The sequence below is a fragment of the Mobula hypostoma genome, chromosome 19 (genome assembly GCF_963921235.1).
Source record: "Mobula hypostoma chromosome 19, sMobHyp1.1, whole genome shotgun sequence".
In the NCBI taxonomy this organism is placed as follows: domain Eukaryota; kingdom Metazoa; phylum Chordata; class Chondrichthyes; order Myliobatiformes; family Myliobatidae; genus Mobula; species Mobula hypostoma.
The window spans coordinates 40,154,333-40,180,974 of NC_086115.1; the positions used below are offsets into that span (position 1 = coordinate 40,154,333).

The 26,642-nt window shown below is 39.3% G+C and overlaps 1 protein-coding gene across 1 annotated transcript; it reads left to right on the forward strand.

The window, feature by feature from the left end:
* Window positions 1–16,398: 16,398 nt before the first annotated feature.
* On the forward strand, window positions 16,399–21,936 carry LOC134359136 (homeobox protein vex1-like; the record flags this gene model as incomplete). Its single annotated transcript, XM_063072100.1, is given in 5 exon segments — window positions 16,399–16,572; window positions 16,574–16,622; window positions 16,625–16,879; window positions 17,525–17,739; window positions 21,664–21,936. Coding segments are annotated over 5 exon segments (966 nt in total), but the record flags the coding sequence as incomplete, so codon positions are not given.
* Between the last annotated feature and the right edge of the window lie 4,706 nt (window positions 21,937–26,642).

The following is a 26,642-nucleotide window of genomic DNA, read 5'->3' on the forward strand; positions in this document are numbered from 1 at the left end:
CCCGGTCCATAACCCTCTAGACCTTTCCCATCCATGTATCTATCCAATTTATTCTTAAAACTTAAGAGTTAGCCCACATTTACCACGTCAGATGGCAGCTTGTTCCACTCCCTGAGTGAAGAAGTCCCCCTAAACCTTTTCCCTTTCACCTTAAAGCCATGTCCTCTCATATTTATCTCTCCTAATCTAAGTGGAAAGAGATAACTCTCATTTACTCTGTCCATACCCCTCACAATTTTGTAAACCTCTAGCAAATCTCCCCTCATTCTTCTACAGTCCAAAGAATAAAGTCCTAACCTGTTCAACCTTTCCCTGTAACTCAACTACTGAAGACCCAGCAACATCCTAGTAATGCAAACACGAGGAAATCTGCAGATGCTGGAATTTCAAGCAACACACATTAAAGTTGCTGGTGAACGCAGCAGGCTGGGCAGCATCTAGAGGAAGATGTACAGTCGATGTTTCGGGCTGAGATCCTTCGTCAGGACTAACTGAAAGAAGAGCTGGTAAGAGATTTGAAAGTGGGAGGGGGAGGGGGAGATCCAAAATGATAGGAGACGACAGGAGGGGGGAGGGATAGAGCCAAGAGCTGGACAGTTGATTAGCAAAAGGGATATGAGAGGATCATGGGACGGGAGGCCTAGGGAGAAAGAAAGGGGGAGGGGGGATGCCCAGAAGACGGGCAATAACGGATGGGGTACGAGGGGGAGTTGGCGCATTAACATCCTAGTAAATCTTCTCTGCACGTTTTCAACCTTACTGATATCCTTCCTATAGAACTGCACACAACACTCCAAATTTGGCCTCGCCAGTGTCTTATACAACCTCACCATAACATCCCAACTCCTGCACTCAATACTTTGATTTATGAATGCCAGGATACCAAAAGCCTTCTTTACAACCCTGTCCACCTGTGACACCCCTTTCAGGGAATTATGTATCTGACTTTCAGGGAATTATGTATTTGAAGGTACATAAAGTGGGGCAGTGATATTTCAGTTCAGCCATGGGTCAAGACCATTCAAAAGGGCAGATTCTGAACTTCACCCCATTAAACGCCACATCTTAATGGACAGGAATTGTGTTACTGCATGATTAAAGTATGGGAATCCTACTAGCTAACACTTTACTATACTAGTGAACTATATAATGCACAGGCCAGGTACAGAAATAATACAATCTCTTCATTCCATATTTCTCATGATCTGCCAAATACAGAAGTGTCACATACCTTTTCAACAATTATAATGTGCTTCAAGCAAAGTCTAAGACAGGGGTTCCCAATCTAGGTTCCATGGATCCCTTGGTTAATGGTAAGAATCCATGCCATAAAAAAGGTTGGGAACTCCTGGAGAGTGGTGGGTTAGCAAGAGGTGAAGTGATTATGTGATCATTGTAATCAATTATGAGGCACTGAGGATCAAATGCTTATAATAAGTAATACAGTTCTTAAATTAAGACTGTAATCCCATAACTTCCTCTTGCTACCATGCGCCTCCCCTTCCTCACACCCTTTATCTTCAAAACTCCTACTGCCCTGGGGCGGGGGGTGATATCGCCCACTTTGGGAACCACTGCTCTGCATGCTGAGTCATAATTTAGGATCTCAATCCAAAATGTCAGCTATGCCTTTGCCTCCAGAAATGCCACTTGACGCATTGAGGTTTTCATACAGAAGACCTTCAACTTATCAGTGACTGCAGATTGATTAGAACCACTCAGTATCTTTCCAAATAAATTGAGAATTTCATCAGCCCTACAACCGGTCACCAAGGTGAGTACTGGAAAACGAACAGCACAACAGTGTAACCCTATAGCTAGCCCATTCTGAGACTTTAGCATGAAATTAAGCCGTATTTCCATGAATGTGAAGCGTCACTAAGAGATGGTGAACTCGTAAGAATAGTCTCAGAATGGCAAAGTTTGGCATTCACAGTTAACACGCATAGAACCACGTGTACAAATCAGGAATATTTTTGATTTGGTCTGGACATGTATGTCTGTGATTCGCATTATTTTAACTACTTTTTTTTAAACTCAGTTGTCTTCCATTCTTGAGAGAAATTTTAACTTCACTAGAAATGTAAGCCATCAAAAAGCGTTAAATATGCTCGGATGATATCCAAGAATGTGTTTGCAAACTCTGCATGATTATAAAAATGACTTTTACAGTGTGAAAACATAAGGTTTTCTTGCTTTTATGTAGGCTTCCCCAACCATCTATCTAGTCTGAACTCCTCCCATCGTATCAAATTGGTTATTGCACCCCCCCCTCCCATGCACTGGTCAGCAAATTTGCCCCATCCTCATATTCTACTTGAGCTCATCACCACCATTGCCTCCACTGTTCAAACAGATGTAAAATCCATCAACACAACAATTTTTACACAACCAAGCCAATTCCAACCATCCCCATCCCTCAGTTGCACCAGAGCCCACTGGCCACCTGAAAATAGCCTCTCACAGGGGGATCAGACATCAAGGCCTCAGGTACAACCAAATACTTGGTGAAAGGGCTAATGGCTAACATATTATCAAGAAATTTAATAGAATGACACCAAGATTAAAAGATCTTTCCTTTTTGAGGAACCACATTATCTTCTCAGAATGAAGGTTAAAGGGAGTTTTAGCAGTTGCTTGAAGTCATATGTAATTTTCACGGAAACATGAAGGCAATTTCCAATGATTCAGCAATCAATAACCAGGGGACACAGGTTTTAAGTATTGGTACAAGAACCACGTACACTCTGGAATTTTTTTTTCACACAAGTTGTGTGATCTGGAATTCTTTTCTAGAAAGCATCAGAAAGTCATAGAGTTATACAGCATAGAATCAGGTCCTTCAGCCCATCTGATCCCAACACTGAATCCTGGGACATCCCAATGGTCACAAGACTCCAGTTGGAAACTTGACCTTCAACCAAAGTTTAAAGTAAATTTATTAGTCAAGTACATACATACCACCACACACAACCCTGAGATTTGTTTTCTTGCAGGCATACTCAATAAATCCAAGAATCATAAAAGAATCAATAAAATGCCACACCCAACAGGGTGGACAAACAATCAATGTGCAAAAACAAAATAATAATATTAATAAATAAGCAATAAATATCGAAAACATGAGAAGTAGAGTCCTTGAAAGTGAGTCCGTAGGTTGTGGGGACTGTTCTTTAATGGGGCGAGTAAATTTGAATGAAGGTACCCCCACTGGTTCAAGAGCTTAATATTTGAGAGGTAATAACTGTTCCTGAACCTGGTAGTGTGAGGCTCCTATAACTTCACCCTGATTGCAGCAGTGAGCATGGCCTAGGAGGTGGGGTTCCTTGATGATGGATGCTGCTCTCCACTGACAGTGCTCTGTCTAGACATACTCTATGGTGGGGAGGACTTTACAGTGATGGACTGGGTGTATTCACTACTTTTTTGTAGGACTTTCCATTCAAGTGCATTGGTGTTTCCGTACCAAGCTGTGATGCAACTAGTTAATATACTCTCCACCACACATCTATAGAAGTTTGTCAAAGTATCAGATGTCATGCCAAATTTTCGCAAACTTCTAAGGAAGTAGAGGTGCTGCCATACTTCCCATGTAATTACACTTATGTGCTGGCTGAAGGACAAGTCCCCTGAAATGATAACAGCGAGGAATTTAAAGTTGCTGAACCTCGCTACATTTGATCCTCTGATGAGCACTGGCTCATGGACCTCTAATTTTCTCCTCCTGAAGTCAATAATCACCTCCTTGGTCTTGCTGACATTTACTGAGAGGTAGCTGTTGTGGCACCACTCAGCTAGATTTTCAATTTCCCTCCTATATGTTGATTTGTCACCATCTTTGATTCAGCCAGTAACAATGGTGTAGTCAGCAAACTTAAATAAGGCATTGGAACTGTTTTTAGCCACACAGTCATAACTATAAAGCGGGTAGAGCAGGGCGGAAATCACATAGTCTTGTGGTGCGCCTGTGCTAATGGAGATCGTGGAGGAAATGTTGTTGCCCGTCTGAACTGACTGAGGACTGCAAGTAAGGAAATTGAGGATCCAACTGCATAAGGAGGTATTGAGGCTAAGGTCTTGAAGTTTATTGATTAGCTTTGAGAGGAAGTTAGTGTTAAATATTGAGCTGTAGTCAATAAAGAACATTCTGATGTATACATCTTTGCTGTCCAGATGTTCCAGGGTTGAGTGAAAAGCCAATAAAATGGCATACGCTGTGGACCTGTTGTGTCAGTAGACAAATTGGAGCTGATCCAAGCTGTTTCTCAGGCAGGAGTTGATACACCTTAACACCAACCTCTCAGAACACTTCCTCACAATGGATGTAAGTATTACTGGACGATAGTCATTGAGGCAGATTACCAGATTCTTCTTCGGCACCAGTATATTTGAGCCCTGCTTGAAATAGGTGGGTACATCAAACTGCCAAAGCGAGAGATTAAAGATATCGGTGAACATGCTAGCCAGTTAATCAGCACAGGTTTTTAGTACTTGGCTAGGTGCCCCATCTGGGCCAGATAATCACCCATGGGTTCACCATCATGAAGGATGCTCCATCTTAACATCAGAGACTGAAATCACAGAGTCATAAGGGGCTGTGGGAGCTTACCCTCTGCTTCCGATCATCAAGTCACTTATGAATCCACCTCACTAATTCTCCCTGAATCTGATGCAACCCAACCTTCCAGATCAGCCTGCCATGCGGTACCTTGTCAAAGGCTTTACTAATATCCATTTAGACAAGATCCACTGTCCTACCTTCATCTATCCACTTAGTTACCTCTTCCAAAATCTCGAAAGGATTCATCAGACATAACCTCACACACACAAACTGTGCTAACTATTCCTATCAGGCCTTGACTATCCAAGTGATGGTGGATCTTATCCCTCGAATTCCTTCCAGTTACTTTCATATAAGCAAAATCATGTAAGGGTGATGGAGAGAAGTTCAGAAATAATATTCAAAACAGAACTAGATAAATATTTGAAGAGGCAAAAAGAAAAAATATGTCTCTGATGAGGGCCAGGAGAGTGGGAAAAAAATTGGATGGCTCACACAAAGGGCCATGAATTATAGCAAGTTACAGCAAATAATCAGACTCTTCAGCCCATTGAGACTGTGTTGACCATCAGCTACCCATTTGCACTTATCCTACATTAATTACAAATTTTTACCTCAGATCACAATCAACTCTCTCAGATTCTAGCATCCACCTACACACTAGGGGCAATTTATAACGGGCAACCTGCCTACCAACTTACCCACCTTGAGGATGTGTGAGAAAACTGGAGCATGCAGAGGAATCCTACATCATTACATGCAAACTCCACACAAATAGCTTTCAGATTTGAACTCAGATCTCTAGCGCTGTAAAACTGCATCTTACTCAGCTGCATCACTGTGCACTTTGGATAGTCCGGACTCCACAGAAAGTTCAACAGTGAAGCATATTGAATATTTGTTGATTCATATTAGGATTACTAATTTTGACCATGCCAATTAGGAAATCCTTCAACTCCTGTCATCTATTACAAAATCTGGGCCAATGAATGCCAAACATAATTTGCTCTAAGTGTGTGATGCATCATACTGCTGCTCTTGTATTCTTCATGTGCTGTTGTTTAAGGAATATTACTCAACCTCGCTTCTAACAATGATCACAGCCAATACAACTCTTTCATTTGAGATACCATCACAGTTTTATAAAGATTTATTACATCAGAGCTTCCAGCTATTTCAAGTTCTATTAATCACCATTGGCATCTGTGTCATCATGGTACAACAAAGGTCTTAACTTTGTGGCAGTGATCTCACCTCGAACAGTTTTGGGACAAGTACTCTTTTTGATTAATTACATGTGTTTGGGCAGGCAAGATTTTTTTTGTACAGAGTTTGCAGATGAGTGAGGGCTAGAGTAACAAAAAGTGTCATTCCAAAGAAGTATTTTTTGGTTGGTCAGCTTGAGGAGGAGGGGGGTTGTTGGGAATGTGGGGAGAATTAAAAATGGGATTGCCTGAGGATAAACATAAGTATATAATTGATGGTTGTTGGGATGTGGTGAGTTGAAAAGCTTGCTTCCACATTCTGCAACTCTATGGTTCAATGGTCTTTCATTTTTGATCATATAAACTGATTGACAAGATGGTTAGACACAAAACCTGTGAAATTTGAAGTAGAAAAGGATGAGTTTTCCTGTTCTTGCAGTTAAAATGAATACTGGCTATCTAAATTAATGGTATAACTTTAAATCACATGAAGAAACCTGTGGATACAAAATGTCTGAAGAAGTTTGGAAAGTTCAGAAAGATGATATATTTGATGGGAGACTTTCTAATTCTTAAGGGGATCTGATATAAAAACTAATGGAAAGCTGTTTCTGGTTAAAGAAGAAATGGGACACAAAAGACAGAGATTTAGGAAAAGAAGCAGAGATAATAAAATAAGAAGTTTTTGCATAGTGAACTGCATAGTGAAATGTGTAGAGTGGAATTTGAAAATTATTAAAAAGGGAAAAAAGGTGGTGGACAATGGGATTATATCCTATATATTATAACCAATAATATGCCTATAGTCTAGAAAACTCCCCCCTGTGCTGCACATTCCATACTATTCTAACTCCAATATTCACTTGTGGACCCCCCGCCTTTGCCTTTTCATTGGCTTCTGCTAACAGTTGAAATTTTCTGCACAGCACTCTCTTAGAAATAACCTTTTCACGACAATAACTTCTACTTACACAGTGGATAACATCACAAAGCACTTTACACAAGTGTTACCAAGCAAAAACAATACTGGAGACACAAGATTATGTAGATGCTGGAATCTGGAGCAAAAAAAAAACAAACTGAACTCACAAGTCAGGAAGCATCTGTGGAAGGCTATACAATTAATATTTTAGGCTGCATCACCATCTGGGATGAGGATGGGGAGGGAGGGCTTCTGCACAGGATTGAAGTAAGCTGTAGAAAGTGTAAAATAAGATGGAGGAAGGAAGAGCAGAAATAGTGATAGAAGCCAAGAGGTGATAAGCGGTGCAACAGAGGGTTGCAATCTGAAAGGAAATGAAGGAGCTTGGGACCAAATAAAAGAGGTAGAGTGGGCAGATGGGAATATTAAGGGGAGGGTACCTAGTGGGAGGAGTATTTGGTTGGAGGAAGAGGAGGGGGAAAGAAACAGTGTGATAGATGGCTGGGGTTTGTTGAGGGGAACTCATGGAAGATGCAGAAGGAACTGGGTAGATAAGTAGAGAAAAGTAGATGCCTCATCAGATGGAGGGATTTAGGTGTTCTTGTGTGTTAATTGTAAAAGGTTAGCAACTGTACTTCTATGTTATATTGACTGTCCTGTTGTACATACTATTTATTACAAATTACTATAAATTGCACATTGCACGTTTAGACGGAGCCGTAACGTAAAAATTTTTTACTCCTCATGTATATGAAGGACATAAGTAATAAAGTCAATTCAATTCAATTCAATTCAACAACTCGTTAGAAAAAATAAACGGCATGTTGACCTTCATTACAAATGGGTTGGAGTTTAGTAATTGAGAAATATTATTACAAATGTACTGTGGAGGCTATGCCTAAAATATTGTGCACAGTTTTAGTCATCTTATTTAAGAAATTAAATACTGGCTTTCAAAGCAGTACAAAGAGGATTTACCAGGTTAATTCCCAAGCTGAGGGAGTTGTCCTATCATGAGTGGCTATATGTCTTTCTGCTGGTGGCAACGTATTACTTTGTAAGCAACAGCTGCGAACTGGAGACAGGTCTTTAGGGCAGCATGTCATCTGTCTATTGGACGGTTTCCAGGTTTTTGGGGGAGGAAGGTGGGTCTATTAGACAAGTTTCTTGACTGGGTAGTCCTGTGAGTTTCTTTTTGGTCAATTATCTTGTTTTTCTTTTTGATCGAGTCATGCCTTGTCCTTTCTTCAGATTTAGTTTGCGCCTGCGGATTAGCTTACTTTATAAAAATGTTAAATTAAATTTTAAATATGGATTTTAATAAAATTAATATAATATCTTGGAATCTGAATGGTATGAATTAACCTATTAAGTGCAGAAAGATTTTTAAGAAATTAAAAACACTGCATGCAGATATTATTTTTGTGCAGGAGACTCATATCCGCAGGCAGGATGAAAATCGTTTTTTTTAGTTTTGGAACGGACCATTATTTCATTCTTTATCAGTAAATAAAATAAGAGGGGTATCTATTTTTATTAATTCTAAAATCCCTTTTGTACATTTCAATACAGTTACTGATTTAATTGGAAGATATTTAATTGTTACTGGTCTGTTATGTGGTCAAAAGGTGGCTTTGGTTTGTGTTTATGCACCTAATATAGATCACCCTGAATTTTTTAAGAAGCTGCCTTCTGTGTTGCCGAATTTAAACAAATATAAGTTGATTATGGGCGGTGACTTTAACTGTTGTCTCAATCTGTCGATTGACAGATTGCCCACCAATCAGTCGCTTCCTAATAAAGCTGCGACTTGTATTAATTCTTTTTTATGAGAATACGGTCTTGTCGACACTTGGAGATTTATGTACCCTAAAGATAAGGATTTTTCTTTTTTTTCACATGTAGAAACATAGAAACATAGAAAATAGGTGCAGGAGTAGGCCATTCGGCCCTTCGAGCCTGCACCGCCATTTATTATGATCATGGCTGATCATCCAACTCAGAACCCAGCCTTCCCTCCATACCCCCTGACCCCTGTAGCCACAAGGGCCATATCTAACTTCCTTTTAAACATAGCTAATGAACTGGCCTCAACAGTTTGCTGTGGCAGAGAATTCCACAGATTCACCACTCTCTGTGTGAAGAAGTTTTTCCTAACCTCGGTCCTAAAAGGCTTCCCCTCTATCCTCAAACTGTGACCCCTCGTTCTAGACCTCCCCAACATCGGGAACAATCTTCCTGCATCTAGCCTGTCCAATCCCTTTAGGATCTTATACGTTTCAATCAGATCCCCCCTCAATCTTCTAAATTCCAACGAGTACAAGCCCAGTTCATCCAGTCTTTCTTCATATGAAAGACCTGCCATCCCAGGAATCAATCTGGTGAACCTTCTTTGTACTCCCTCTATGGCAAAGATGTCTTTCCTCAGATTAGGGGACCAAAACTGCACACAATACTCCAGGTGTGGTCTCACCAAGGCCTTGTACAACTGCAGTAGTACCTCCCTGCTCCTGTACTCGAATCCTCTCACTATAAATGCCAGCATACCGTTCGCCTTTTTCACCGCCTGCTGTACCTGCATGCCCACTTTCAATGACTGGTGTATAATGACACCCAGGTCTCGTTGCACCTCCCCTTTTCCTAATCGGCCACCATTCAGATAATAATCTGTTTTCCTATTTTTGCCACCAAAGTGGATAACTTCACATTTATCCACATTAAATTGCATCTGCCATGAGTTTGCCCACTCACCCAACCTATCCAAGTCACCCTGCATCCTCTTAGCATCCTCCTCACTGCTAACACTGCCACCCAGCTTCGTGTCATCCGCAAACTTGGAGATGCTGCATTTAATTCCCTCATCCAAGTCATTAATATATATTGTAAACAACTGGGGTCCCAGCACTGAGCCTTGCGGTACCCCACTAGTCACCGCCTGCCATTCTGAAAAGGTCCCGTTTATTCCCACTCTTTGCTTCCTGTCTGCTAACCAATTCTCCACCCACACCAATACCTTACCCCCAATACCGTGTGCTTTAAGTTTGCACACTAATCTCCTATGTGGGACCTTGTCAAAAGCCTTTTGAAAATCCAAATATACCACATCCACTGGTTCTCCCCTATCCACTCTACTAGTTACATCCTCAAAAAATTCTATGAGATTCGTCAGACATGATTTTCCTTTCACAAATCCATGCTGACTTTGTCCGATCATTTCACCGCTTTCCAAATGTGCTGTTATCACATCCTTGATAACTGACTCCAGCAGTTTCCCCACCACCGACGTTAGGCTAACCGGCCTATAATTCCCCGGTTTCTCTCTCCCTCCTTTTTTAAAAAGTGGGGTTACATTAGCCACCCTCCAATCCTCAGGAACTAGTCCAGAATCTAACGAGTTTTGAAAAATTATCACTAATGCATCCACTATTTCTTGGGCCACTTCCTTAAGCACTCTGGGATGCAGACCATCTGGCCCTGGGGATTTATCTGCCTTCAATCCCTTCAATTTACCTAACACCACTTCCCTACTAACATGTATTTCGCTCAGTTCCTCCATCTCACTGGACCCTCTGTCCCTTACTATTTCTGGAAGATTATTTATGTCCTCCTTAGTGAAGACAGAACCAAAGTAATTATTCAATTGGTCTGCCATGTCCTTGCTCCCCATAATCAATTCACCTGTTTCTGTTTGCAGGGGACCTACATTTGTCTTTATCAGTCTTTTCCTTTTTACATATCTATAAAAGCTTTTACAGTCCGTTTTTATGTTCTCTGCCAGTTTTCTCTCATAATCTTTTTTCCCCTTCCTAATTAAGCCCTTTGTCCTCCTCTGCTGAACTCTGAATTTCTCCCAGTCCTCAGGTGAGCCACTTTCCATAAATACTTAAGAATTGATTATTTTATGTTGGACACACATTTGGTGCCCTCTGTTGCTGCTTGTACATATGATGTCATTGCATTGTCAGATCATGCACCTATGAAATTAACTTTGAAATTTTCTGATAATATACTGAAGGTACCTCAGTGGAGATTTAATGCTACATTGCTACAAGATTCAACCTTTGTAAGTTTTATGAAAGAACAAATTTCTCTATTTTTTGAATTAAATACAACTGAGGGAATGTCACATTTAGTTATTTGGGAAACGATGAAATCTTTTCTTAGGGGACAGATAATTTCATACTCAGTAGGTTTAAGAAGGAAAAGTAAGGCGGAACTTTTAGTGATTACTAATTGGATTAAAGAAGTAGACAAAGTTTATTCAGTAATGCCTAGTGAAGATCTCTATAAGGAAAGGGTGGAACTCCGAACACAGCATGATTTGATTTCGACTTTTCCCATTGAGCAGCAACTTTTTAAATCTAAAAACCAATTTTATATACATGAGGAGAGGTCAGGCAAATTATTGGCTGGTCAATTAAAAGCAACTGTGGCTGGAAGACAGATCCTGAAAATTCGAAGACCTGATAGAACCGAAACGGTAGATCCTTATGATATTAATAAGGTATTTATGGATTTCTACTTTAACCTGTATAAATATGAATTTTCAGACAATATTACTTTTATGAATAGATTTTTGCAAATATTGAATATACCTAAAATTTCTATCCAAGATATGAACACATTAAATGCACCTATTAAACAAGAGGAAATAGCAAGGGCTATATCCTCTTCCCAATCAGCCAAGGCTCCGGGACCAGGTGGATATACAGTGGGATTTTATAAGACTTTCTCTGAAATACTTACACCTTATTTATGTCAAATTTTCACTGATTCTATATCCTCTGGGAATCTCCCAAAAACTTTTTATGAAGCATCAATCTCACTAATTCCTAAAAAAGAAAAAGATTTATCTGAATGCACTTCCTATAGACCAATCTCTTTACTGAATGTGGATTTCAAAATTCTTTCTAAGATTTTGGCTAATAGACTTGAGAGTATCTTACTTAGTGTTATTTCCAATGATCAGACTGGATTTATTAAAAATAGGTATTCACATTTTAATATTCGAAGATTATTAAACATTATTCACTCCTCTCCATCTAAAGAATCTGAATGTGTTGTTTCTCTTGATGTGGAGAAAGCTTTTGATAGGGTGGAGTGGTCTTACTTATTTGAGGTTTTGGAGAGATTTAATTTTGGTCTGGAATTTATTTCCTGGATCAAATTGATCTATCAAGCTCCTATGGCTGTGGTTATAACTAATAATCAAAAATCTCCTTACTTTAGATTATACAGAGGTACTCGGCAGGGATGTCCTCTTAGCCCTTTAGTATTTAACTTGGCTTTAGAACCCCTTGCTATTGCTCTTAGAGATTCCAATACTGTTCAGGGTATTAAGAGAGGGGACAAATTACACAAGGTTTTGTTGTATGCAGATGGCCTGTTAGTTTATATTTCAGATTCTAGGAAATCTATTCCTTCTATGCTATCTATATTTTCTGAATGTAGTAGTTTTTCTGGATATGAATTGAATTTATATAAAAGTGAGTTATTTCCCATTAATAATTACAGATCAATATCATCAAGTACCTTTTAGTATTGCTAAAAATTTCTTTACTTACCTTGGTATTAAAATTACTAAAAATTTTAAGGGCTTATATAATTATAATTTTCTTCCATTAATTGACTACACCCAACAAATGCTTTCTAAATGGTCACCTGTGACGTTATCATTAACAGGTCGAATTAATGCTATTAAAATGATAGTTCTACCAAAATTCTTATATACATTTCAGGCAGTTCCTACCTTTGTTCCTAAAATGTTTCTTGATAGAGTAGATTATATAATTTTATCTTATATTTGGAATAATAAAAATCCTACATTGAGTAAACCTTTATTACAGGAATTAAAAAAGGATGGTGGTATGGCTTTGCCAAATTTTAGAATGTATTATTGGACAATTAATATTTGATATATTACTTTTTGGATTCTTTATTCAGACATACATGAATATCCTTCATGGTTGGATCTGGAGGAAAACTCGGGGAAGGAGTTCTCTTTGGTCTCTTTACTGGGAGCTCCTCTTCCTTTTTTGATTTCTAAGATCAGTAGACAAGACTTTAATCCTATTATTAAACATACTTTAAGAATTTGCTTTCAGTTTCATAGATTTTTTGAGTTAAATATTTTTGTTCTTTCTAGTAATATCCATTTTAATTATTTTTTTAAACCATCAATTTTGGATAAGGCCTTTTTAATTTGGAAAACCAAGGGAATAACAACATTTTCAGATTTGTTTTTACGGGACTGTTTAATGTCTTTTTCTCAGTTAGTGGATAAATATGGTTTACTTAATGTACATTTCTTTAGATGTTTACAAATTAGGAATTTTTTACATGGTTTGCTGCCAAATTACCCTTCTGCTTATCCACCTAATAGGATAGAGACTCTTTTTCAGCTTAAATCACTTCAAAAAGGGTTGATAGCTATAATTTATTTACGGATATTGAATTTACGAATGATATCTAACGATTAAATTAAATGTGCTTGGGAAGAGTCATTTTCAGATAATCAATGGAGTAAAATTCTTCATTTGGTTAATAACTCATCTATTTGTGCCCGTCATTCCTTGATACAGTTCAAGGTAGTGCATCGGGCCCATATATCAAAGGATAAACTAGCACATATTTTTTCCAACATCAATCCTATTTGTGACAGATGTAATCGTGAGGTAGCCACTTTAACTCATGTGTTTTGGTCTCGTATAAATCTAGACAATTTTTGGAGAGATGTTTTTAAATAATTATCAAAATTCTTGGATCTGGACCTACAACCTAATTTACTTATGGCAATATTTGGGATTACCCCATTGAAACCTGGAAATATTCCTGTTTCTGCTCGACGTATGATAGCCTTTTCAACTTTATTGGCTAGTCATAGTCATAGTCATAGTCATACTTTATTGATCACATGGGAACTTAGTTTTTGTTACAGTTGCATCATAAATAATAAATAGTAATAAAACCATAAATAGTTAAATAGTAATATGTAAATTATGTCAGGAAATAAGTCCAGGACCAGCCTATTGGCTCAGGGTGTCTGACCCTCCAAGGGAGGAGTTGTAAAGTTTGATGGCTACAGGCAGGAATGACTTCCTATGACGCTCTGTGTTGCATCTCGGCGGAATGAGTCTCTGGCTGAATGTACTCCTGTGCCCAACCAGTACATTAGGTAGTGGATGGGAGACATTGTCCAAGATGGCATGCAACTTGGACAGCATCCTCTTTTCAGACACCAACGTCAGAGAGTCCAGTTCCATCCCCACAACATCACTGGCCTTACCAATGAGTTTGTTGATTCTGTTGGTATCTGCTACCCTCAGCCTGCTGCCCCAGCACACAACAGCAAACATGATTGCACTGGCCACCACAGACTCGTAGAACATCCTCAGCATCGTCCAGCAGATGTTAAAGGGCCTCAGTCTTTAGGAGAGCCATTTTACTGAAGTGGAAGGATTCTAATCCACCTACTTCTTTTATTGGCTTTTTTCCATTATATCCTGTTTAAGTTTTGAGAAAATAAGAAGTCGGACATTTGATACATCCTTTAAATTTGAGCAAATCTGTCAACCTTTTATTCAATATTTTCATTTGATTTGATTTATTACTCTTCCAATTTTTTTTGAAGTTTTAGGTTTGATCAGAAAGTCTTTCTTTTTCTTTTCTGGTCGTATCGTCAGAATGGACTGCCCAGTCCCTTTTTTCCTGTAGAGTGTAGTGGAGGTCTTTTTTCCCTTCATTTAAAATTCAAAGTTTTTTTTCCTCTTCATGAACATAAGAGGAGAATTGCTGTTTTCTTTTTTACTATATATTATACACTAGGTTTAACACTATGTATGATATTGATAATGTCTTTCTAATCTCTGTTTGTATGGTTATTGATATATATATATATTTGAGATAATTCTCCTCTTGTTTGTATTTATGTTCTTTTTAAATCAATAAAAAGATTAATAAACAAAAAGACACATTACTTATTTTACTGTAGTTGGAACTTAAATCTACTTTAATTATTTGAGAATTTAAAATATCTTTATTAGAGACATTTTTAAAGATATTTCAAAAAACCCTTTACAATGGGTGACCTATCAAAAGCAATCAGGGTATTTTGGAATGGGACCTCACAATACTCTTACAGTAGCTCTACCTTATCTGACATCAAGGGTTAATTTATCCGTTTTTCTGCATTGAGAGTTACAAGAAATGTGGGCACTCAGGACAGCAAACAAGTCTAAGTAGTGGGCCAGGTTCATCTTGAAATCGTCTCCTGATTTTAAACTAGCAGTTACAATGAAGGTATGCTTTGTGCAGTTAACACCTTACAAAGTGATTTAGTAATCATGTAATTTCAATTGCACCATTACAAAAACAGATCACTCCATCACTTCTAAACCGAGAAGTTGATGCCAAAAATGCATTAATCATTTTTCAGCATGTGAGATATGTCACGCTTGGGCTAGTAGCTAAGTCTGACTTAACAGTTTACACGGGATTCTCTGATCTATGAGCTTTTCACTGATACACAGTGAGATGGAAACATTTGCTGCTGGAAGATTATCAACTCAGGGAAAGATGCACTTTGGTCTGCTCAAAACTGCTGTGCCTGGCACATTCCTGGGTCCTGTGTAACAGCCCCTCAAACACTTGATGGGTGTGTTGTTGAAGAGGCATTGTTAATGGCATTAGTACTGACTTGATAACACTGTGATATAGATTTGACAGCTCTATAAATGTAAAGATAATCATATGTTACATGTTTTATAAATAGTTTAATTTTGAAATGAAGTTAAATACCTAAAGAACATTATATAAAGGAATGAATACTTTCAGGATTGTTTATTGTCATTCTTCAGTACATAAGCGGAAACTTGATTTAGAAGTTTAGAAGTGATGAAGTAATCTGTTTTTGTAACTGTGCAATTTTACATGATTACTAAATCGCTTGTAAAGTGTTAACTGCACAACGAATGTCTTCATTGTAAAGTCACAAGACCATGTCAAGATGAACCTGGCCTGCTCCCTAGACTCGTCTGATGTCCTGGGTGTCCACATTTCTTGTATTTCCCAAAAATGATTGTTACTTTGGTTCCGCTGCAGCAAAAGAAAACACAGTAAGTACAAAGAACACAACAAATAAAAATAGCTCCTACACATAGACATTGCGTTTATATAAAGTAACGCTAGACGCAGGGTATCTGTGTACGTAAAAGGTGACTCTGACAAGAAATGATAATGGATTGGGGAGGGGTGGCCCAGTTACCAATTTAAAATGATAATATAGTTTAGTAGGATACATTTGCTTGCACCATTGACGCAAATTGGATGAGGACTGTAAATGCCTCCAACAGCACATTATCGAACTGAAGCCAGTACACCAGCATACTTAATGCTCTGACACCAGAGTCAATTACGCTCACTGATCCTGAGATGCATCACTTTCATCCAAGATAAAAGACCAATGAATGATTTGGGGGAAGAGCAATGACAGGTGTCTGCATATTAAATGAAGTTAACTGATGCAAATATGCTACATCGAACAGCTTGATGTGATTTACCAATTGCCTCTGCCTATTTGAATCCTGAGTGTCGTTTAGTCTATTGCTGTAGATGGCTTTGTCAGATAATATCACCGTTTATCATGACGTGGTTGGATCTATCGCTTGGCAAGGACGCAGTATTTACTCTGAAGTTAATTCATTACTAACACTTATCGTTGTATTGATAATGTTATTTTATTTCTAGTTGAACTTGGCGCCACATCTCGATATCCTCCATTTATCACGTCGTATATTCATGCCTCTTTTGTCGGATGTTACAAGGGGCCGATGAGTCAAGCACTTGTTTATTGGAATTTTTGCTTTGATGTCCGAGCACATTTATTCAATCAATGTGAGGAAATGTCCCATAAATACCCGGGCATTCGAAAGGAGTGCTTCTTTTTTGTTCTAAAGATGCTGGAAGCTGCATTTTCAGTGGAGTGGCTTGCTCAAAGCAGTCAGAACAGCAAAAAGAGTCGGGATGAGTATGGCAAAGTGTTTCGAAGTGGCCAGGTGGCGGGACAGGGTGATTTCTGCGCGACTGAGAGGTCACATGGGAAAGTCACGGCGAGATCTTCTGAAGAAAGCGGGAGGTCACTAGCCAGTAATAACCAGGGGACCAAATCCCAGCAGCGATCTCTGGCAATACGAGGTAAGTGAATATGGGGACGGCATAAAATACCTTGTTTTTCCCGGTTAAAAACGCCCGTTCATTTTTCGAAGCGTCTTGCCCGGCTCAATGCTATGCCTAGTTATCCCTTCTCAGTTACTAATTGATGGCAGGATGGAGTACGCGATTTAGTTGCGTTTGTTCATTTTGTTGCAGCTGCTTTCAAGGGGCATAACTTTTTCAGTCTCGGGTTTAATATCACAGGCATATGTCATGAAATTTGTTTTGCGGCAGTAATACATTACATACGCAGTAACATAAACTACGATAAATAAATTTTTAAATTTAGGGAAAAAAGGAAAAATACTGAGCCAGTGTTCATTGTCCAGTCAGAAATCTGATGGGGGGGGCGGCTGTTGAAACGTTGAGTGCGTGTCTTCAGGCTCCTGTACCATCTTAACGGTAGCAATGAGATGAGGGTATGCCTTGGGTGATAGGGGCCCTTAATTATTGCTACCGCATTTTGAGGCATCGAGGTGTCCTGGATGCTGGGGAGGCTAATGCCCATGATCGAGCTGGCTGAGTTTCCAACTTTCTGCACCTCTTTCCGATCCGGTGCAGAGACCGACTACAAGCGCCAGGCTGCGAGTTGGCCCTGTAAGTAGTGTCTCTGTTTGTGTCCCGCAGCTCGGGCCGCTTGCAACAACAGCATCGCCTCCGGAGCCGCAGACACCGACCCCTCCGGGTCCGGGAGCGGGGAGTGGACGGACCGCCGGCGCCTTCGGACCATCTTCACCGCGGAGCAAGTGCGCATGCTCGAGTCTAGTTTCGAGCGCCAGCAGTATCCGGGCACCTTTGTGAGGAGGAGCCTGGCAGGGGAGCTCCGCCTATCAGAGACGCAGGTGAGTCCAGGGCTCTTGTCTTCCGGGTCTGTGCTGCCAGCTTGCACGTCCTGTCCCAGCATTGCAGGCTTAGTCAGTTCTTGTAATTGCGGTGCAGAAATGTGACTTGTCTTGAAGGACAGTCATTTTACTGCATTACATGGCCAGTTTTAACTTGTTTGGGAAATATTGTGCAGGTATCCAAGAAAACGTACAAAATCATAAACAGTGAGATTCTGCAGATGCTGAAAATCTAGAGCAACGCACAAAATGCTGGAGGAACTGAGCAAGTCAGGCAGCATCCATGACCCTATAATCAGGACTGGAAAGAAAGGGAGGAGCCAGAATAAGAAGGTGAGGGTGGGGGAGATGATAAGGAATGCAAGATGGCAGGTGAAACTTTTTGTTGATATTTTAAAATAATGCCATTGCCAGGATGGTAATGTACAACCAAGAAATCTACTTTGTGAATTTTTGATTTAATCAATTACAGGAAAAAAAAATCCTGACCACCTGCATTTTCCTTTTTGGTGCAACACCAATCCCATATCCCTGGGCTCCTTAATTCAATCTAATTTTCTCTTTTCGCACAGTTTCTATTATAAATACTCCTTGATCCTGACCTCCCTAATAAAATCCATGAATTCTGGAACTGCTTCCCAAAATCTCCCAATCCCTTTCATCTTTGAAAGGAAGAAAGAATGAACACTTCATCTGTGTTAATATGGGACTATTTTGCTTTTTATTCCAGCTGATTGCTTTGGGTCTTTGCTGATTTAAAGGTGCCATTAAAGGGTAAATTGTTACTGCTGTCCCTACTCTCTGGAGAATGAGATTCTTCATACTTTCAAATACAGCCACATTCAAATGAATTTTGACTTTATTGCAATAAAATCAAAATATGGTATGTCTGAGAAGTCACAATCCTGCTACCACCCAAATGCTTCCATCAACAAAACCTTTCATTTCCAATTATATCCTGACATTTTTCCATCTTCATTCCAAGTCTTCAATTTCATAAACATACTATGGGAAATGTTTTAACATGATCTGACTTCATTTTTTTCTTAAAAAGCAAGGCATCCATTTGTAAAGTTGTAATCAAAATGGATGGAATATTTTCTGCTAAATTGTTGCCGATTAGAGTATTAGCAGACAGTGTCCACCAGCTATATTTTTTTAAGGCATCCGTTAGTCTTGCAAGACCATGGATCTGCGCCTGGAAAGTCTTCACTCTCCAGGGCGCAGGCCTGGGCAAGGTTGTATGGAAGACCAGCAGTTGCCCATGCTGCAAGTCTCTCCTCTCCACGACACCAATGTTGTCCAAGGGAAGGGCATTAGGATCCATACAACTTGGCACCAGTGTCGTCGCAGATCAATGTGGGATTAAGTGCCTTGCTCAAGGACACAGCACGTTGCCTAGTCTGGGGCTCGAACTCACGACCTTCAGGTCGCTAGTCTAATGCCTTAACCACTTGGCCACGTGCCCACACACCAGCTATATAGACTGAATTATTTCCAACAGTACTTGCATAGCCATGGATTTCAATGTTAGTCAAGTTTATTGTCTATGCAAAAGTTATATGTATACACAGCTGCAGGGAAAAGTTTACTTGCAACAGCATATAAGCAGCATTCACAAGAAAAACAATGAACTTTTTTCAAGTAACAACAAAATTAGAATTAAAACACCACTTTAACTGCAAAGTGAAGTCCATTATAAATTAGATAAAGTAGTAAAGGTTATACTTTCAATAAAAGAATCTAGTAAACACTGTATATAATTTTCATAATTATGCCAATAGCCTTGTATTATGTTATATGGATTGCTGTTGTATTTGACCCTGAGTTAAGTTTTTAGTCCCTATCATCTCTGGCCTTAAGGTCACCCAGCTGTGCTTTGGTTCATCTGCTGATAAAACATTTCCTACAGTTTCCTGTACATTTAACTCTTCTGTTGTTCTCCTGGCACCCTAGTGAAACAGAAGTAGGAATGGGCCATTCAGCCTTTCAAGCCTTCTCCACTATTCAATATGATCACAACTGCTCTCTAATTTCAATACCATATTCTGGTGTTCTCCCCATACTCTTTTTGTCTCTTGTGCCTAGATGTCCTTCTGTCTCCTTTAACAGATTCAGTATGTTGGCCTCCACATTCAATGGTAGAGAATCTTTTCACCAACTAAATAATACTCTGCCTTTCTGTTTTCCTACAAAAGTGAGTAACTTTACATTTGTCCATGTTCTGCTGTATCCACCATACTATTCTCTGCACATGCAACTTGACTAAATCATACATTTGTAACATCTGTAATCCTGAAATCATCTAATCCTAATTGGCACTTCCTACTCAATCACTGCCTCTGTGAATTGAGCTATATTGATCATGATTCCCACAATCCTACTTTTACATCTGCATCTCCACCATACAAAAACTCCACATTTCCCTTTACCCCCATCCCAGCACCAATCCCTCCAGCACTATGTTCCTCCCCATCTCTATGTTCTTCTCCATTTCAACAATCCTCTAAGTCCCCTACTGGCTACTTGCACATTTTTTTTACTAATCCACATGTTTATCACTTAGTTCTGAATTATTTTTCCAACACCCTCTTCCACTGTAATCTCACCCTCTTGGAAATTGATCTCTTTGACTTAATTGGCTTTAGTATTAGGTGGCTTAATGTCAACTCCTTTATTATGTAATGCATGTTAGGACATTTTGCTGTGATACCAAATGCAAATTCCTCTAACCCATCAAGTTAGTATATTTAGGAAATCTGCAAATATTCTGAGAGAATTTTTAAACTGTACTATTCTGAATTAATTCAATCTGAAACGAGCCCTGATGTGGTAAGAGCTGTTATCAATTCATGAATTGGGACTTTTACAAGAACCAACAAGAAGAGATTGAATTTTAGCTAAGAAGGATGGACATTTTAGAGCTGTGAAGCAAGTTCAAACCAAATAACAAGAGGTTTTGTGGAGATGTAAAGAGGAGGGTAGCTGGATTAAGTATGGGACCTCTAGAGAGTGAGATGGGGAAAAGAGGAAACTTTTTTTAAAAAAAGGTAGATCAATGCTTTGCATTTGTGTTCACAGTGCAGGACACTGCAAACATCCCAAAGATTTCTGGTGGTGCTAATTTCCAATTTTGTGGTAAAACTTGTAACAGTCACTATCACAAGAGGCAAGGTGTTGGAAAATAAGTAGTACTAAAGGCAGAGAAGTTGCCGGGTCATAATAACTTGCATGCAAGGGTTGTCAAGGGAGCAGCTACAGAGGTGGTAGAACCATTGACTGAGAATTTTCAAAACATGACTACATTACTTTTTGTCTTTCTTCCTTGAGCAGAAAAGTCAGCCAGTTGGCAAGATGCAGGAGTTGGTAATCAAGGAATTAAGAGCTAGTCACTGAGAAATTCTTAATGCAATCATATCAGTTTAACATGGTGGTTTAAAAGGTAGTCGATTTGATTGATGTAGTGATGATCATAGATCCCTGTTTTATGATGAAGATAAGATCTGATCTCTTCTAATGTTGTTCTTGAATCTACAATGCTCAGGTGTGTAGAGTTTGATAAAATAGCACTCTTTTGCATACTTCCAAAAGTTCAGTGGCATGGTGAAATTGACTAACCACACTTGCACAGGATATAGTGACAACTTCATTGAATTAGCAGAGGATTTGGGTAACTTTGATTCATTTCTAAATACATCAACATTTGCAGGAAAAAGATGGGGGGGGGAAGTAAGTTTTCTGGTAGCATATTAATATTCTAGGAAGTGTGTGACAAAGCAAATGCCCACAATATTCAGTCATGTGATCTACACTGTAAGACAGATTGGAAGGCATGGGGACAGAAAACTTGTAATTTATGCTCATGTTTAAAATGGAGGTAAACTCTAGTGATTTATTAATAATCTGCCTTTTACATTCTTATAGGTCAAAACGTGGTTTCAGAATCGTCGGATGAAACTCAAGCAGCAGCTTCAAGCTGCTCAGGCTGAGGCGCTCAAGTCCAGACTGTTTCTTCAGTATTTCTCCCATCCATATCATTCTGTTCATAGGCATAGCTTTCCTTATGTGGTAGATTCCAGCTTTTTCCCTCATTACCCTGAATTTGGACCTCTTCCCACCCACACTTCTATCTCTAATCACAGCTTGCAGCGCCTTGACTACCAGCCAAATCTACCTCGGACCTCAGGTCACTACTAGTCAACTGCACCCACACCTCATTATCTAAGATTAAATCTATGGCAATATATTGCACACCTGAAAATAGCTGTGAACGTTCTTTTATTGTGTGATTATAATATATTTATTTTTTCAAATTTATAGACTTTTTTGGAACTGTATGTAGTAACCTGCAATGGATCACAATAATCTCAACAGGAGCCAGCTGTGTATAAACTAATCTAAATTGGATTGTTGCGTTGAAGGATGGATTTTACTGTTTTGATGCACAGTTCCCTTTATTGAAATATGTAATACTTTTCAATGTACAGCTTTTCAAACTATCTTAATACATTGGAAGCTGTAAGTATCTACCTCTTTCCTAAAACAGATCACGATATCATCCATAAGGGATAATATTTGGAGCTATTTCTCAGTGGTTTGCTTTAACTAGTTTAATCGACTCTTAACATTTTTGGCCTTTCAATTTCTTCATGGCACCCTGCGAACCTGTCTGTAGAAATCAATTGTAATTGTTTCTGCAAAGGAGAGATTTCTCCTATTATTTTCACCATTACTGTCACTGCACAACAGTTGGGGTGGAAAGCACAGACAAGTCATTTGTGCCTTGCACACCTATACTGCTATCTTCATCTAAGAACTATACCTCAGTATAATTCAGGAAAAGTATCTTTTTTGTCAGCTTTTTCATCAGTAATTACAGCAGTAGTTAACATTATTTACACTGGAAGATACAATCATCCAAGGAAGTATTACAAATAAAAGTATATTGTAATTATCTTTGTATATGTGACCTTTGACCACAATTAAACTGAGTTCTGACTGGTGTTTCATAACAGTTGGTATAATGTTCTTTCTCTAAGTCTTTATCTCCACTTATAATGCCAAGTATTCCATTTATATTCAAAGATTGACATACACACTTCATAACTTTTTATTCTGGTAGCCACTTGAAAATTGGCCACTTTACATTGCTTCGTCTCATTCTTCACTTAATTTTTTCTACATTAAATTTCTTCCGCTATAAATTTTCCTCTGCCCTCCTAAATTCTATTTTGTCAGCTCACTTCATTTCTTGTATTTTATGCCATCAGGAAACATCAAAAATCTGTTCTATACCTTGTATTCCAAAATCCAAATCACTAATGTATTTCAAAAGGAGCAGTAATTTCCAGCATTGATCACTACACTACACTTGTCCCATTTAAAGGAATTGGTAAGTCTAATTCTTAGTGGGGGTGGGGTGGAATTAAAAAAGGTGTGGTTAGTCCAGTGCTTGCCTGTTAATTTGCAATTAGTCCAGTTTGTCTGTTTGGCCCATATACTTCTAATTTTCCCTGACTATGTACCAGGCCTGATGTCTTTTAAATATTGTAATTGCACCTGCACTAAAAACTCTTTGCATCTTGTTCCAACCTCTTGCTCTTCAAATCCCATTCAAGTCTTTTGCCTCTCATCTTAAAAACCTATTCTGTCCAGTTTTAGACTCTCCTGCATTTTTTTTTGGGGGGGGGAGACTATCTACCCCATCTATGTCCCTCATAATTTAAAAAATCTCAACATGCAATGCTTCACTTCGCTCTTCTTTCCCCCCCCCCAGCTTCTTTCACTCCAAGGAAAAGAGTACTAACCTATTCCATCTCTCGTCCTAATTAAAATCCTCCAATCCAGGCAACATTCCTGGGAATCTTTTTTGCACCCTCCCTAGTCAGATTTTTTTTTTGTAGTGTGACTACCTGAAGCCTCCAAGATATGGCCTAAAATATATTTCATACCATGCCACCCCAACTTCTGTACTCAGTGTCTTAACCACTGAAGAGATTTAGTATGTCAACAAATAAACTCAAAAACTTCTATAAATGCACCATGGAGAGCATTCTGACAGGCTGGATCACTAGTAAAGGCTACTGCACATGACCAAAAGAAGTTGCAGAGGGTTGTAAAGTTAGCCAGCTCCATCTTGGGTACTAGCCTACAAAGTATGCAGGACATCTTCAGGGGGCAGTGTACATTTTTTAAAAAGTCAGTGTCAATTATTAAGGACCTCCAGCATCCAGGGCATGCCCTTTTCTCACTGTTAGCATCAGGTAGGAGGTACAGAAGCCTGATGGCGCACACACAGCGATTCAGGAACAGCTTCTTCCCCTCTGCCATCCGATTCCGCAATGGACATTGAACCCATGAACACTACCTCACTTTTTAAAATATGTATTGTTTCTGATTTTGCATGATTTTTAACCTATTCAATATACTGTTACATATTTTATTCTACATTATGTATTGCATTGAACTGCTGCTGCTAAATTAGCAATTTTCATGACACATGCCGGTGATAATAAATCTGATTCTGATATATACATCATCCTCAGCACTCTTGTCTAACTTGTAACAACCTTCAGAAAAATATGTAAGGTCTCCCTGGCATTCAACATGTATGCTTTGGTCTGAGTGAAATCCCTAAAATGTACCATTTTACACGCGTTTGAGTTAAATTCCAACTGCCAGAAAACCATTGCACTTGGTGTAGTAGGGGAATATAGCACTGAGGGTTATCAGCCAGAACTTGAATGCAAGACTTACTCCTGCTGCTATGCCTTATGTTCTAATACCTTGATGCTTTAATCACAGTTAATATTGGAATTAGCTTATTATTTACATAAATGGTTCAGATTAAAGGAGATTTTCACTTGTAGATGTATCCCCTACAAGTATCAATGCAGGTTCCAATAGGAGAAAATCTGCAGGTGCTGGAAATGGAAGCAAGGTACATAAAATGATGGAGGAGCTTGCCAGGCAACTTCTATAGAAAAGAACAAAGAGTCAACGTTTTGGACCAAGACCCTTCATCAGAACGGGGGGGGGGGGAATGAGAAGTTAAAGCAAGAAGTCGGGGAGGGGAGGGGAGGAAGAAGTACAAGGTGACATGACAGGTGAAACCAGGAGAAGGGTGAAGAGCTGGGAAGCTGAAAGACAGGGCTGGGGAAGGGGAAATCTGATAGAAGGCAGAATATGAAAGAAAGGGAAGAAAGAGGAGCACTAGAGGGAGGTGAGTGGCAGGTAAGCGAATGAGGTGAGAGGGAAGTGGGGGTGGTGCAAATGTTTACTTTTTTCCATAGTCACTGCCTGGCCTGCTGAGTTCCTCTTGCATTTCGTGTATGTTGGCAATGTAGTTAATGTTCTCAATTAAATTCCCACGAGCAGCAATAACATAACTGAAATCGGCTAAGGTCTCTGGCATGAAGTTTCAGGGAGGAGTGTAAATTATCACTCGCGACAATATGTCGCTGTACAGACAGCGAATTGCCTCATTCACCTAAACTCTGAAGTAAATTTTGTTTCCCCTACATTCGCGCTCAATTATTCACACCCAGAATTGACCAGGCTGCTGTTGGATCCTCCTTTCAAACCGTCCAATAACTTCCACAGACACCTGAATTTACCGATTCTTTGTTTTCACAATTCAAAAACAAGTGTCGATCCTCGAGATCAATTCACAGACCTCCCTCCCCCCTTCTGAGTTGTAGGAATTTGTTCTGAACGTCCACGTTATCCCAGCATCACTAATAGTGGTTATGGGAGGGAGAGGTGGTGCTGAGAGTCAATTCACTCGAACGAACCGTACGCGCCAATTTCTTTGCCAACAACAGCGTTCACGAAACCTGAGGCTTTGCACCTCCAAGCGCACCATTAGATGGTAAATGCCGGAAGAAGATAGCAATTTGTGGCCAGTTGTAACAAAAGCTGAATTTTAAACTAATAAATGTGCCTTCCATTTCACATCGTTGCTGTACCTGCACACAGACGGGCGCCTGAAGTCTGGCGCTGAAGTGTGAATAAAAATGGTTCGGTTTGCGGCTGTTCCGATCGGTTGACTGTGATCAAAGCCTTGTGAACGGGGAGGAAAACAGTAAACCACTCACACATGCAAATTATACTATTTACAAATCATTTACAGTATTGTTGGGTTGCCGCTAATCCTTAAAAGAGCCCATCATCGCTGATGATATTTTAGCAGTAAGGTAAACCTGACCACAAAGACTGCGGTTTGTTTGAAGATGCCGCCGTTCTTTGAATCCTACTTTGTCTTTTCCATTCGGACTGAAATAAATGGGGTCACTTAGTCCCATCAATACACAAAATCTAATCCAAGTTTACAGAGGGTGCAGAAACAAGTAAAGATTTAAATAAACATGTCATGTTATTTACAAAGCATCTGGCATCCAAGGGCTTCATAACGAGAAGCGGGGAATATATAAATGGGAAGGTTATGGAACGTAGCTATCACCTAACATTGATCACAAATTCACAACGCTTTCCGAAGGACATTATGGACCGGAGCGGGAGCTGTAGATTTGCTAGATTGTTTCTGACGTGAAGGGGCTGGGATTTCCTTTCCCTTTAAAAGACAAGGGATGTGAGGGCACTTTATCATAACACAGTGGTGGTGATCTTAATCGCATTTTGTAAGAAATCAGAATCCACTGGGAGGAGGAGTAGGAAACTGAAGACCCACACTCAACAATTGAGAAACAACATCTTCCCCTCCGTCAGCAGATTTCTGAACAGTTCATGAACCCGTGAACACTACTTCATTATTCCCTTGCAATTGTATTTTATAGCAATGTTATCTCTTTGCACTGTACTACTGTTGAAAAACGACAAATTTCAACTCATTCTGATTCAATTTTTTAATGAATAAGCTCTTTTTTGAAGGCAGAATATGGGGA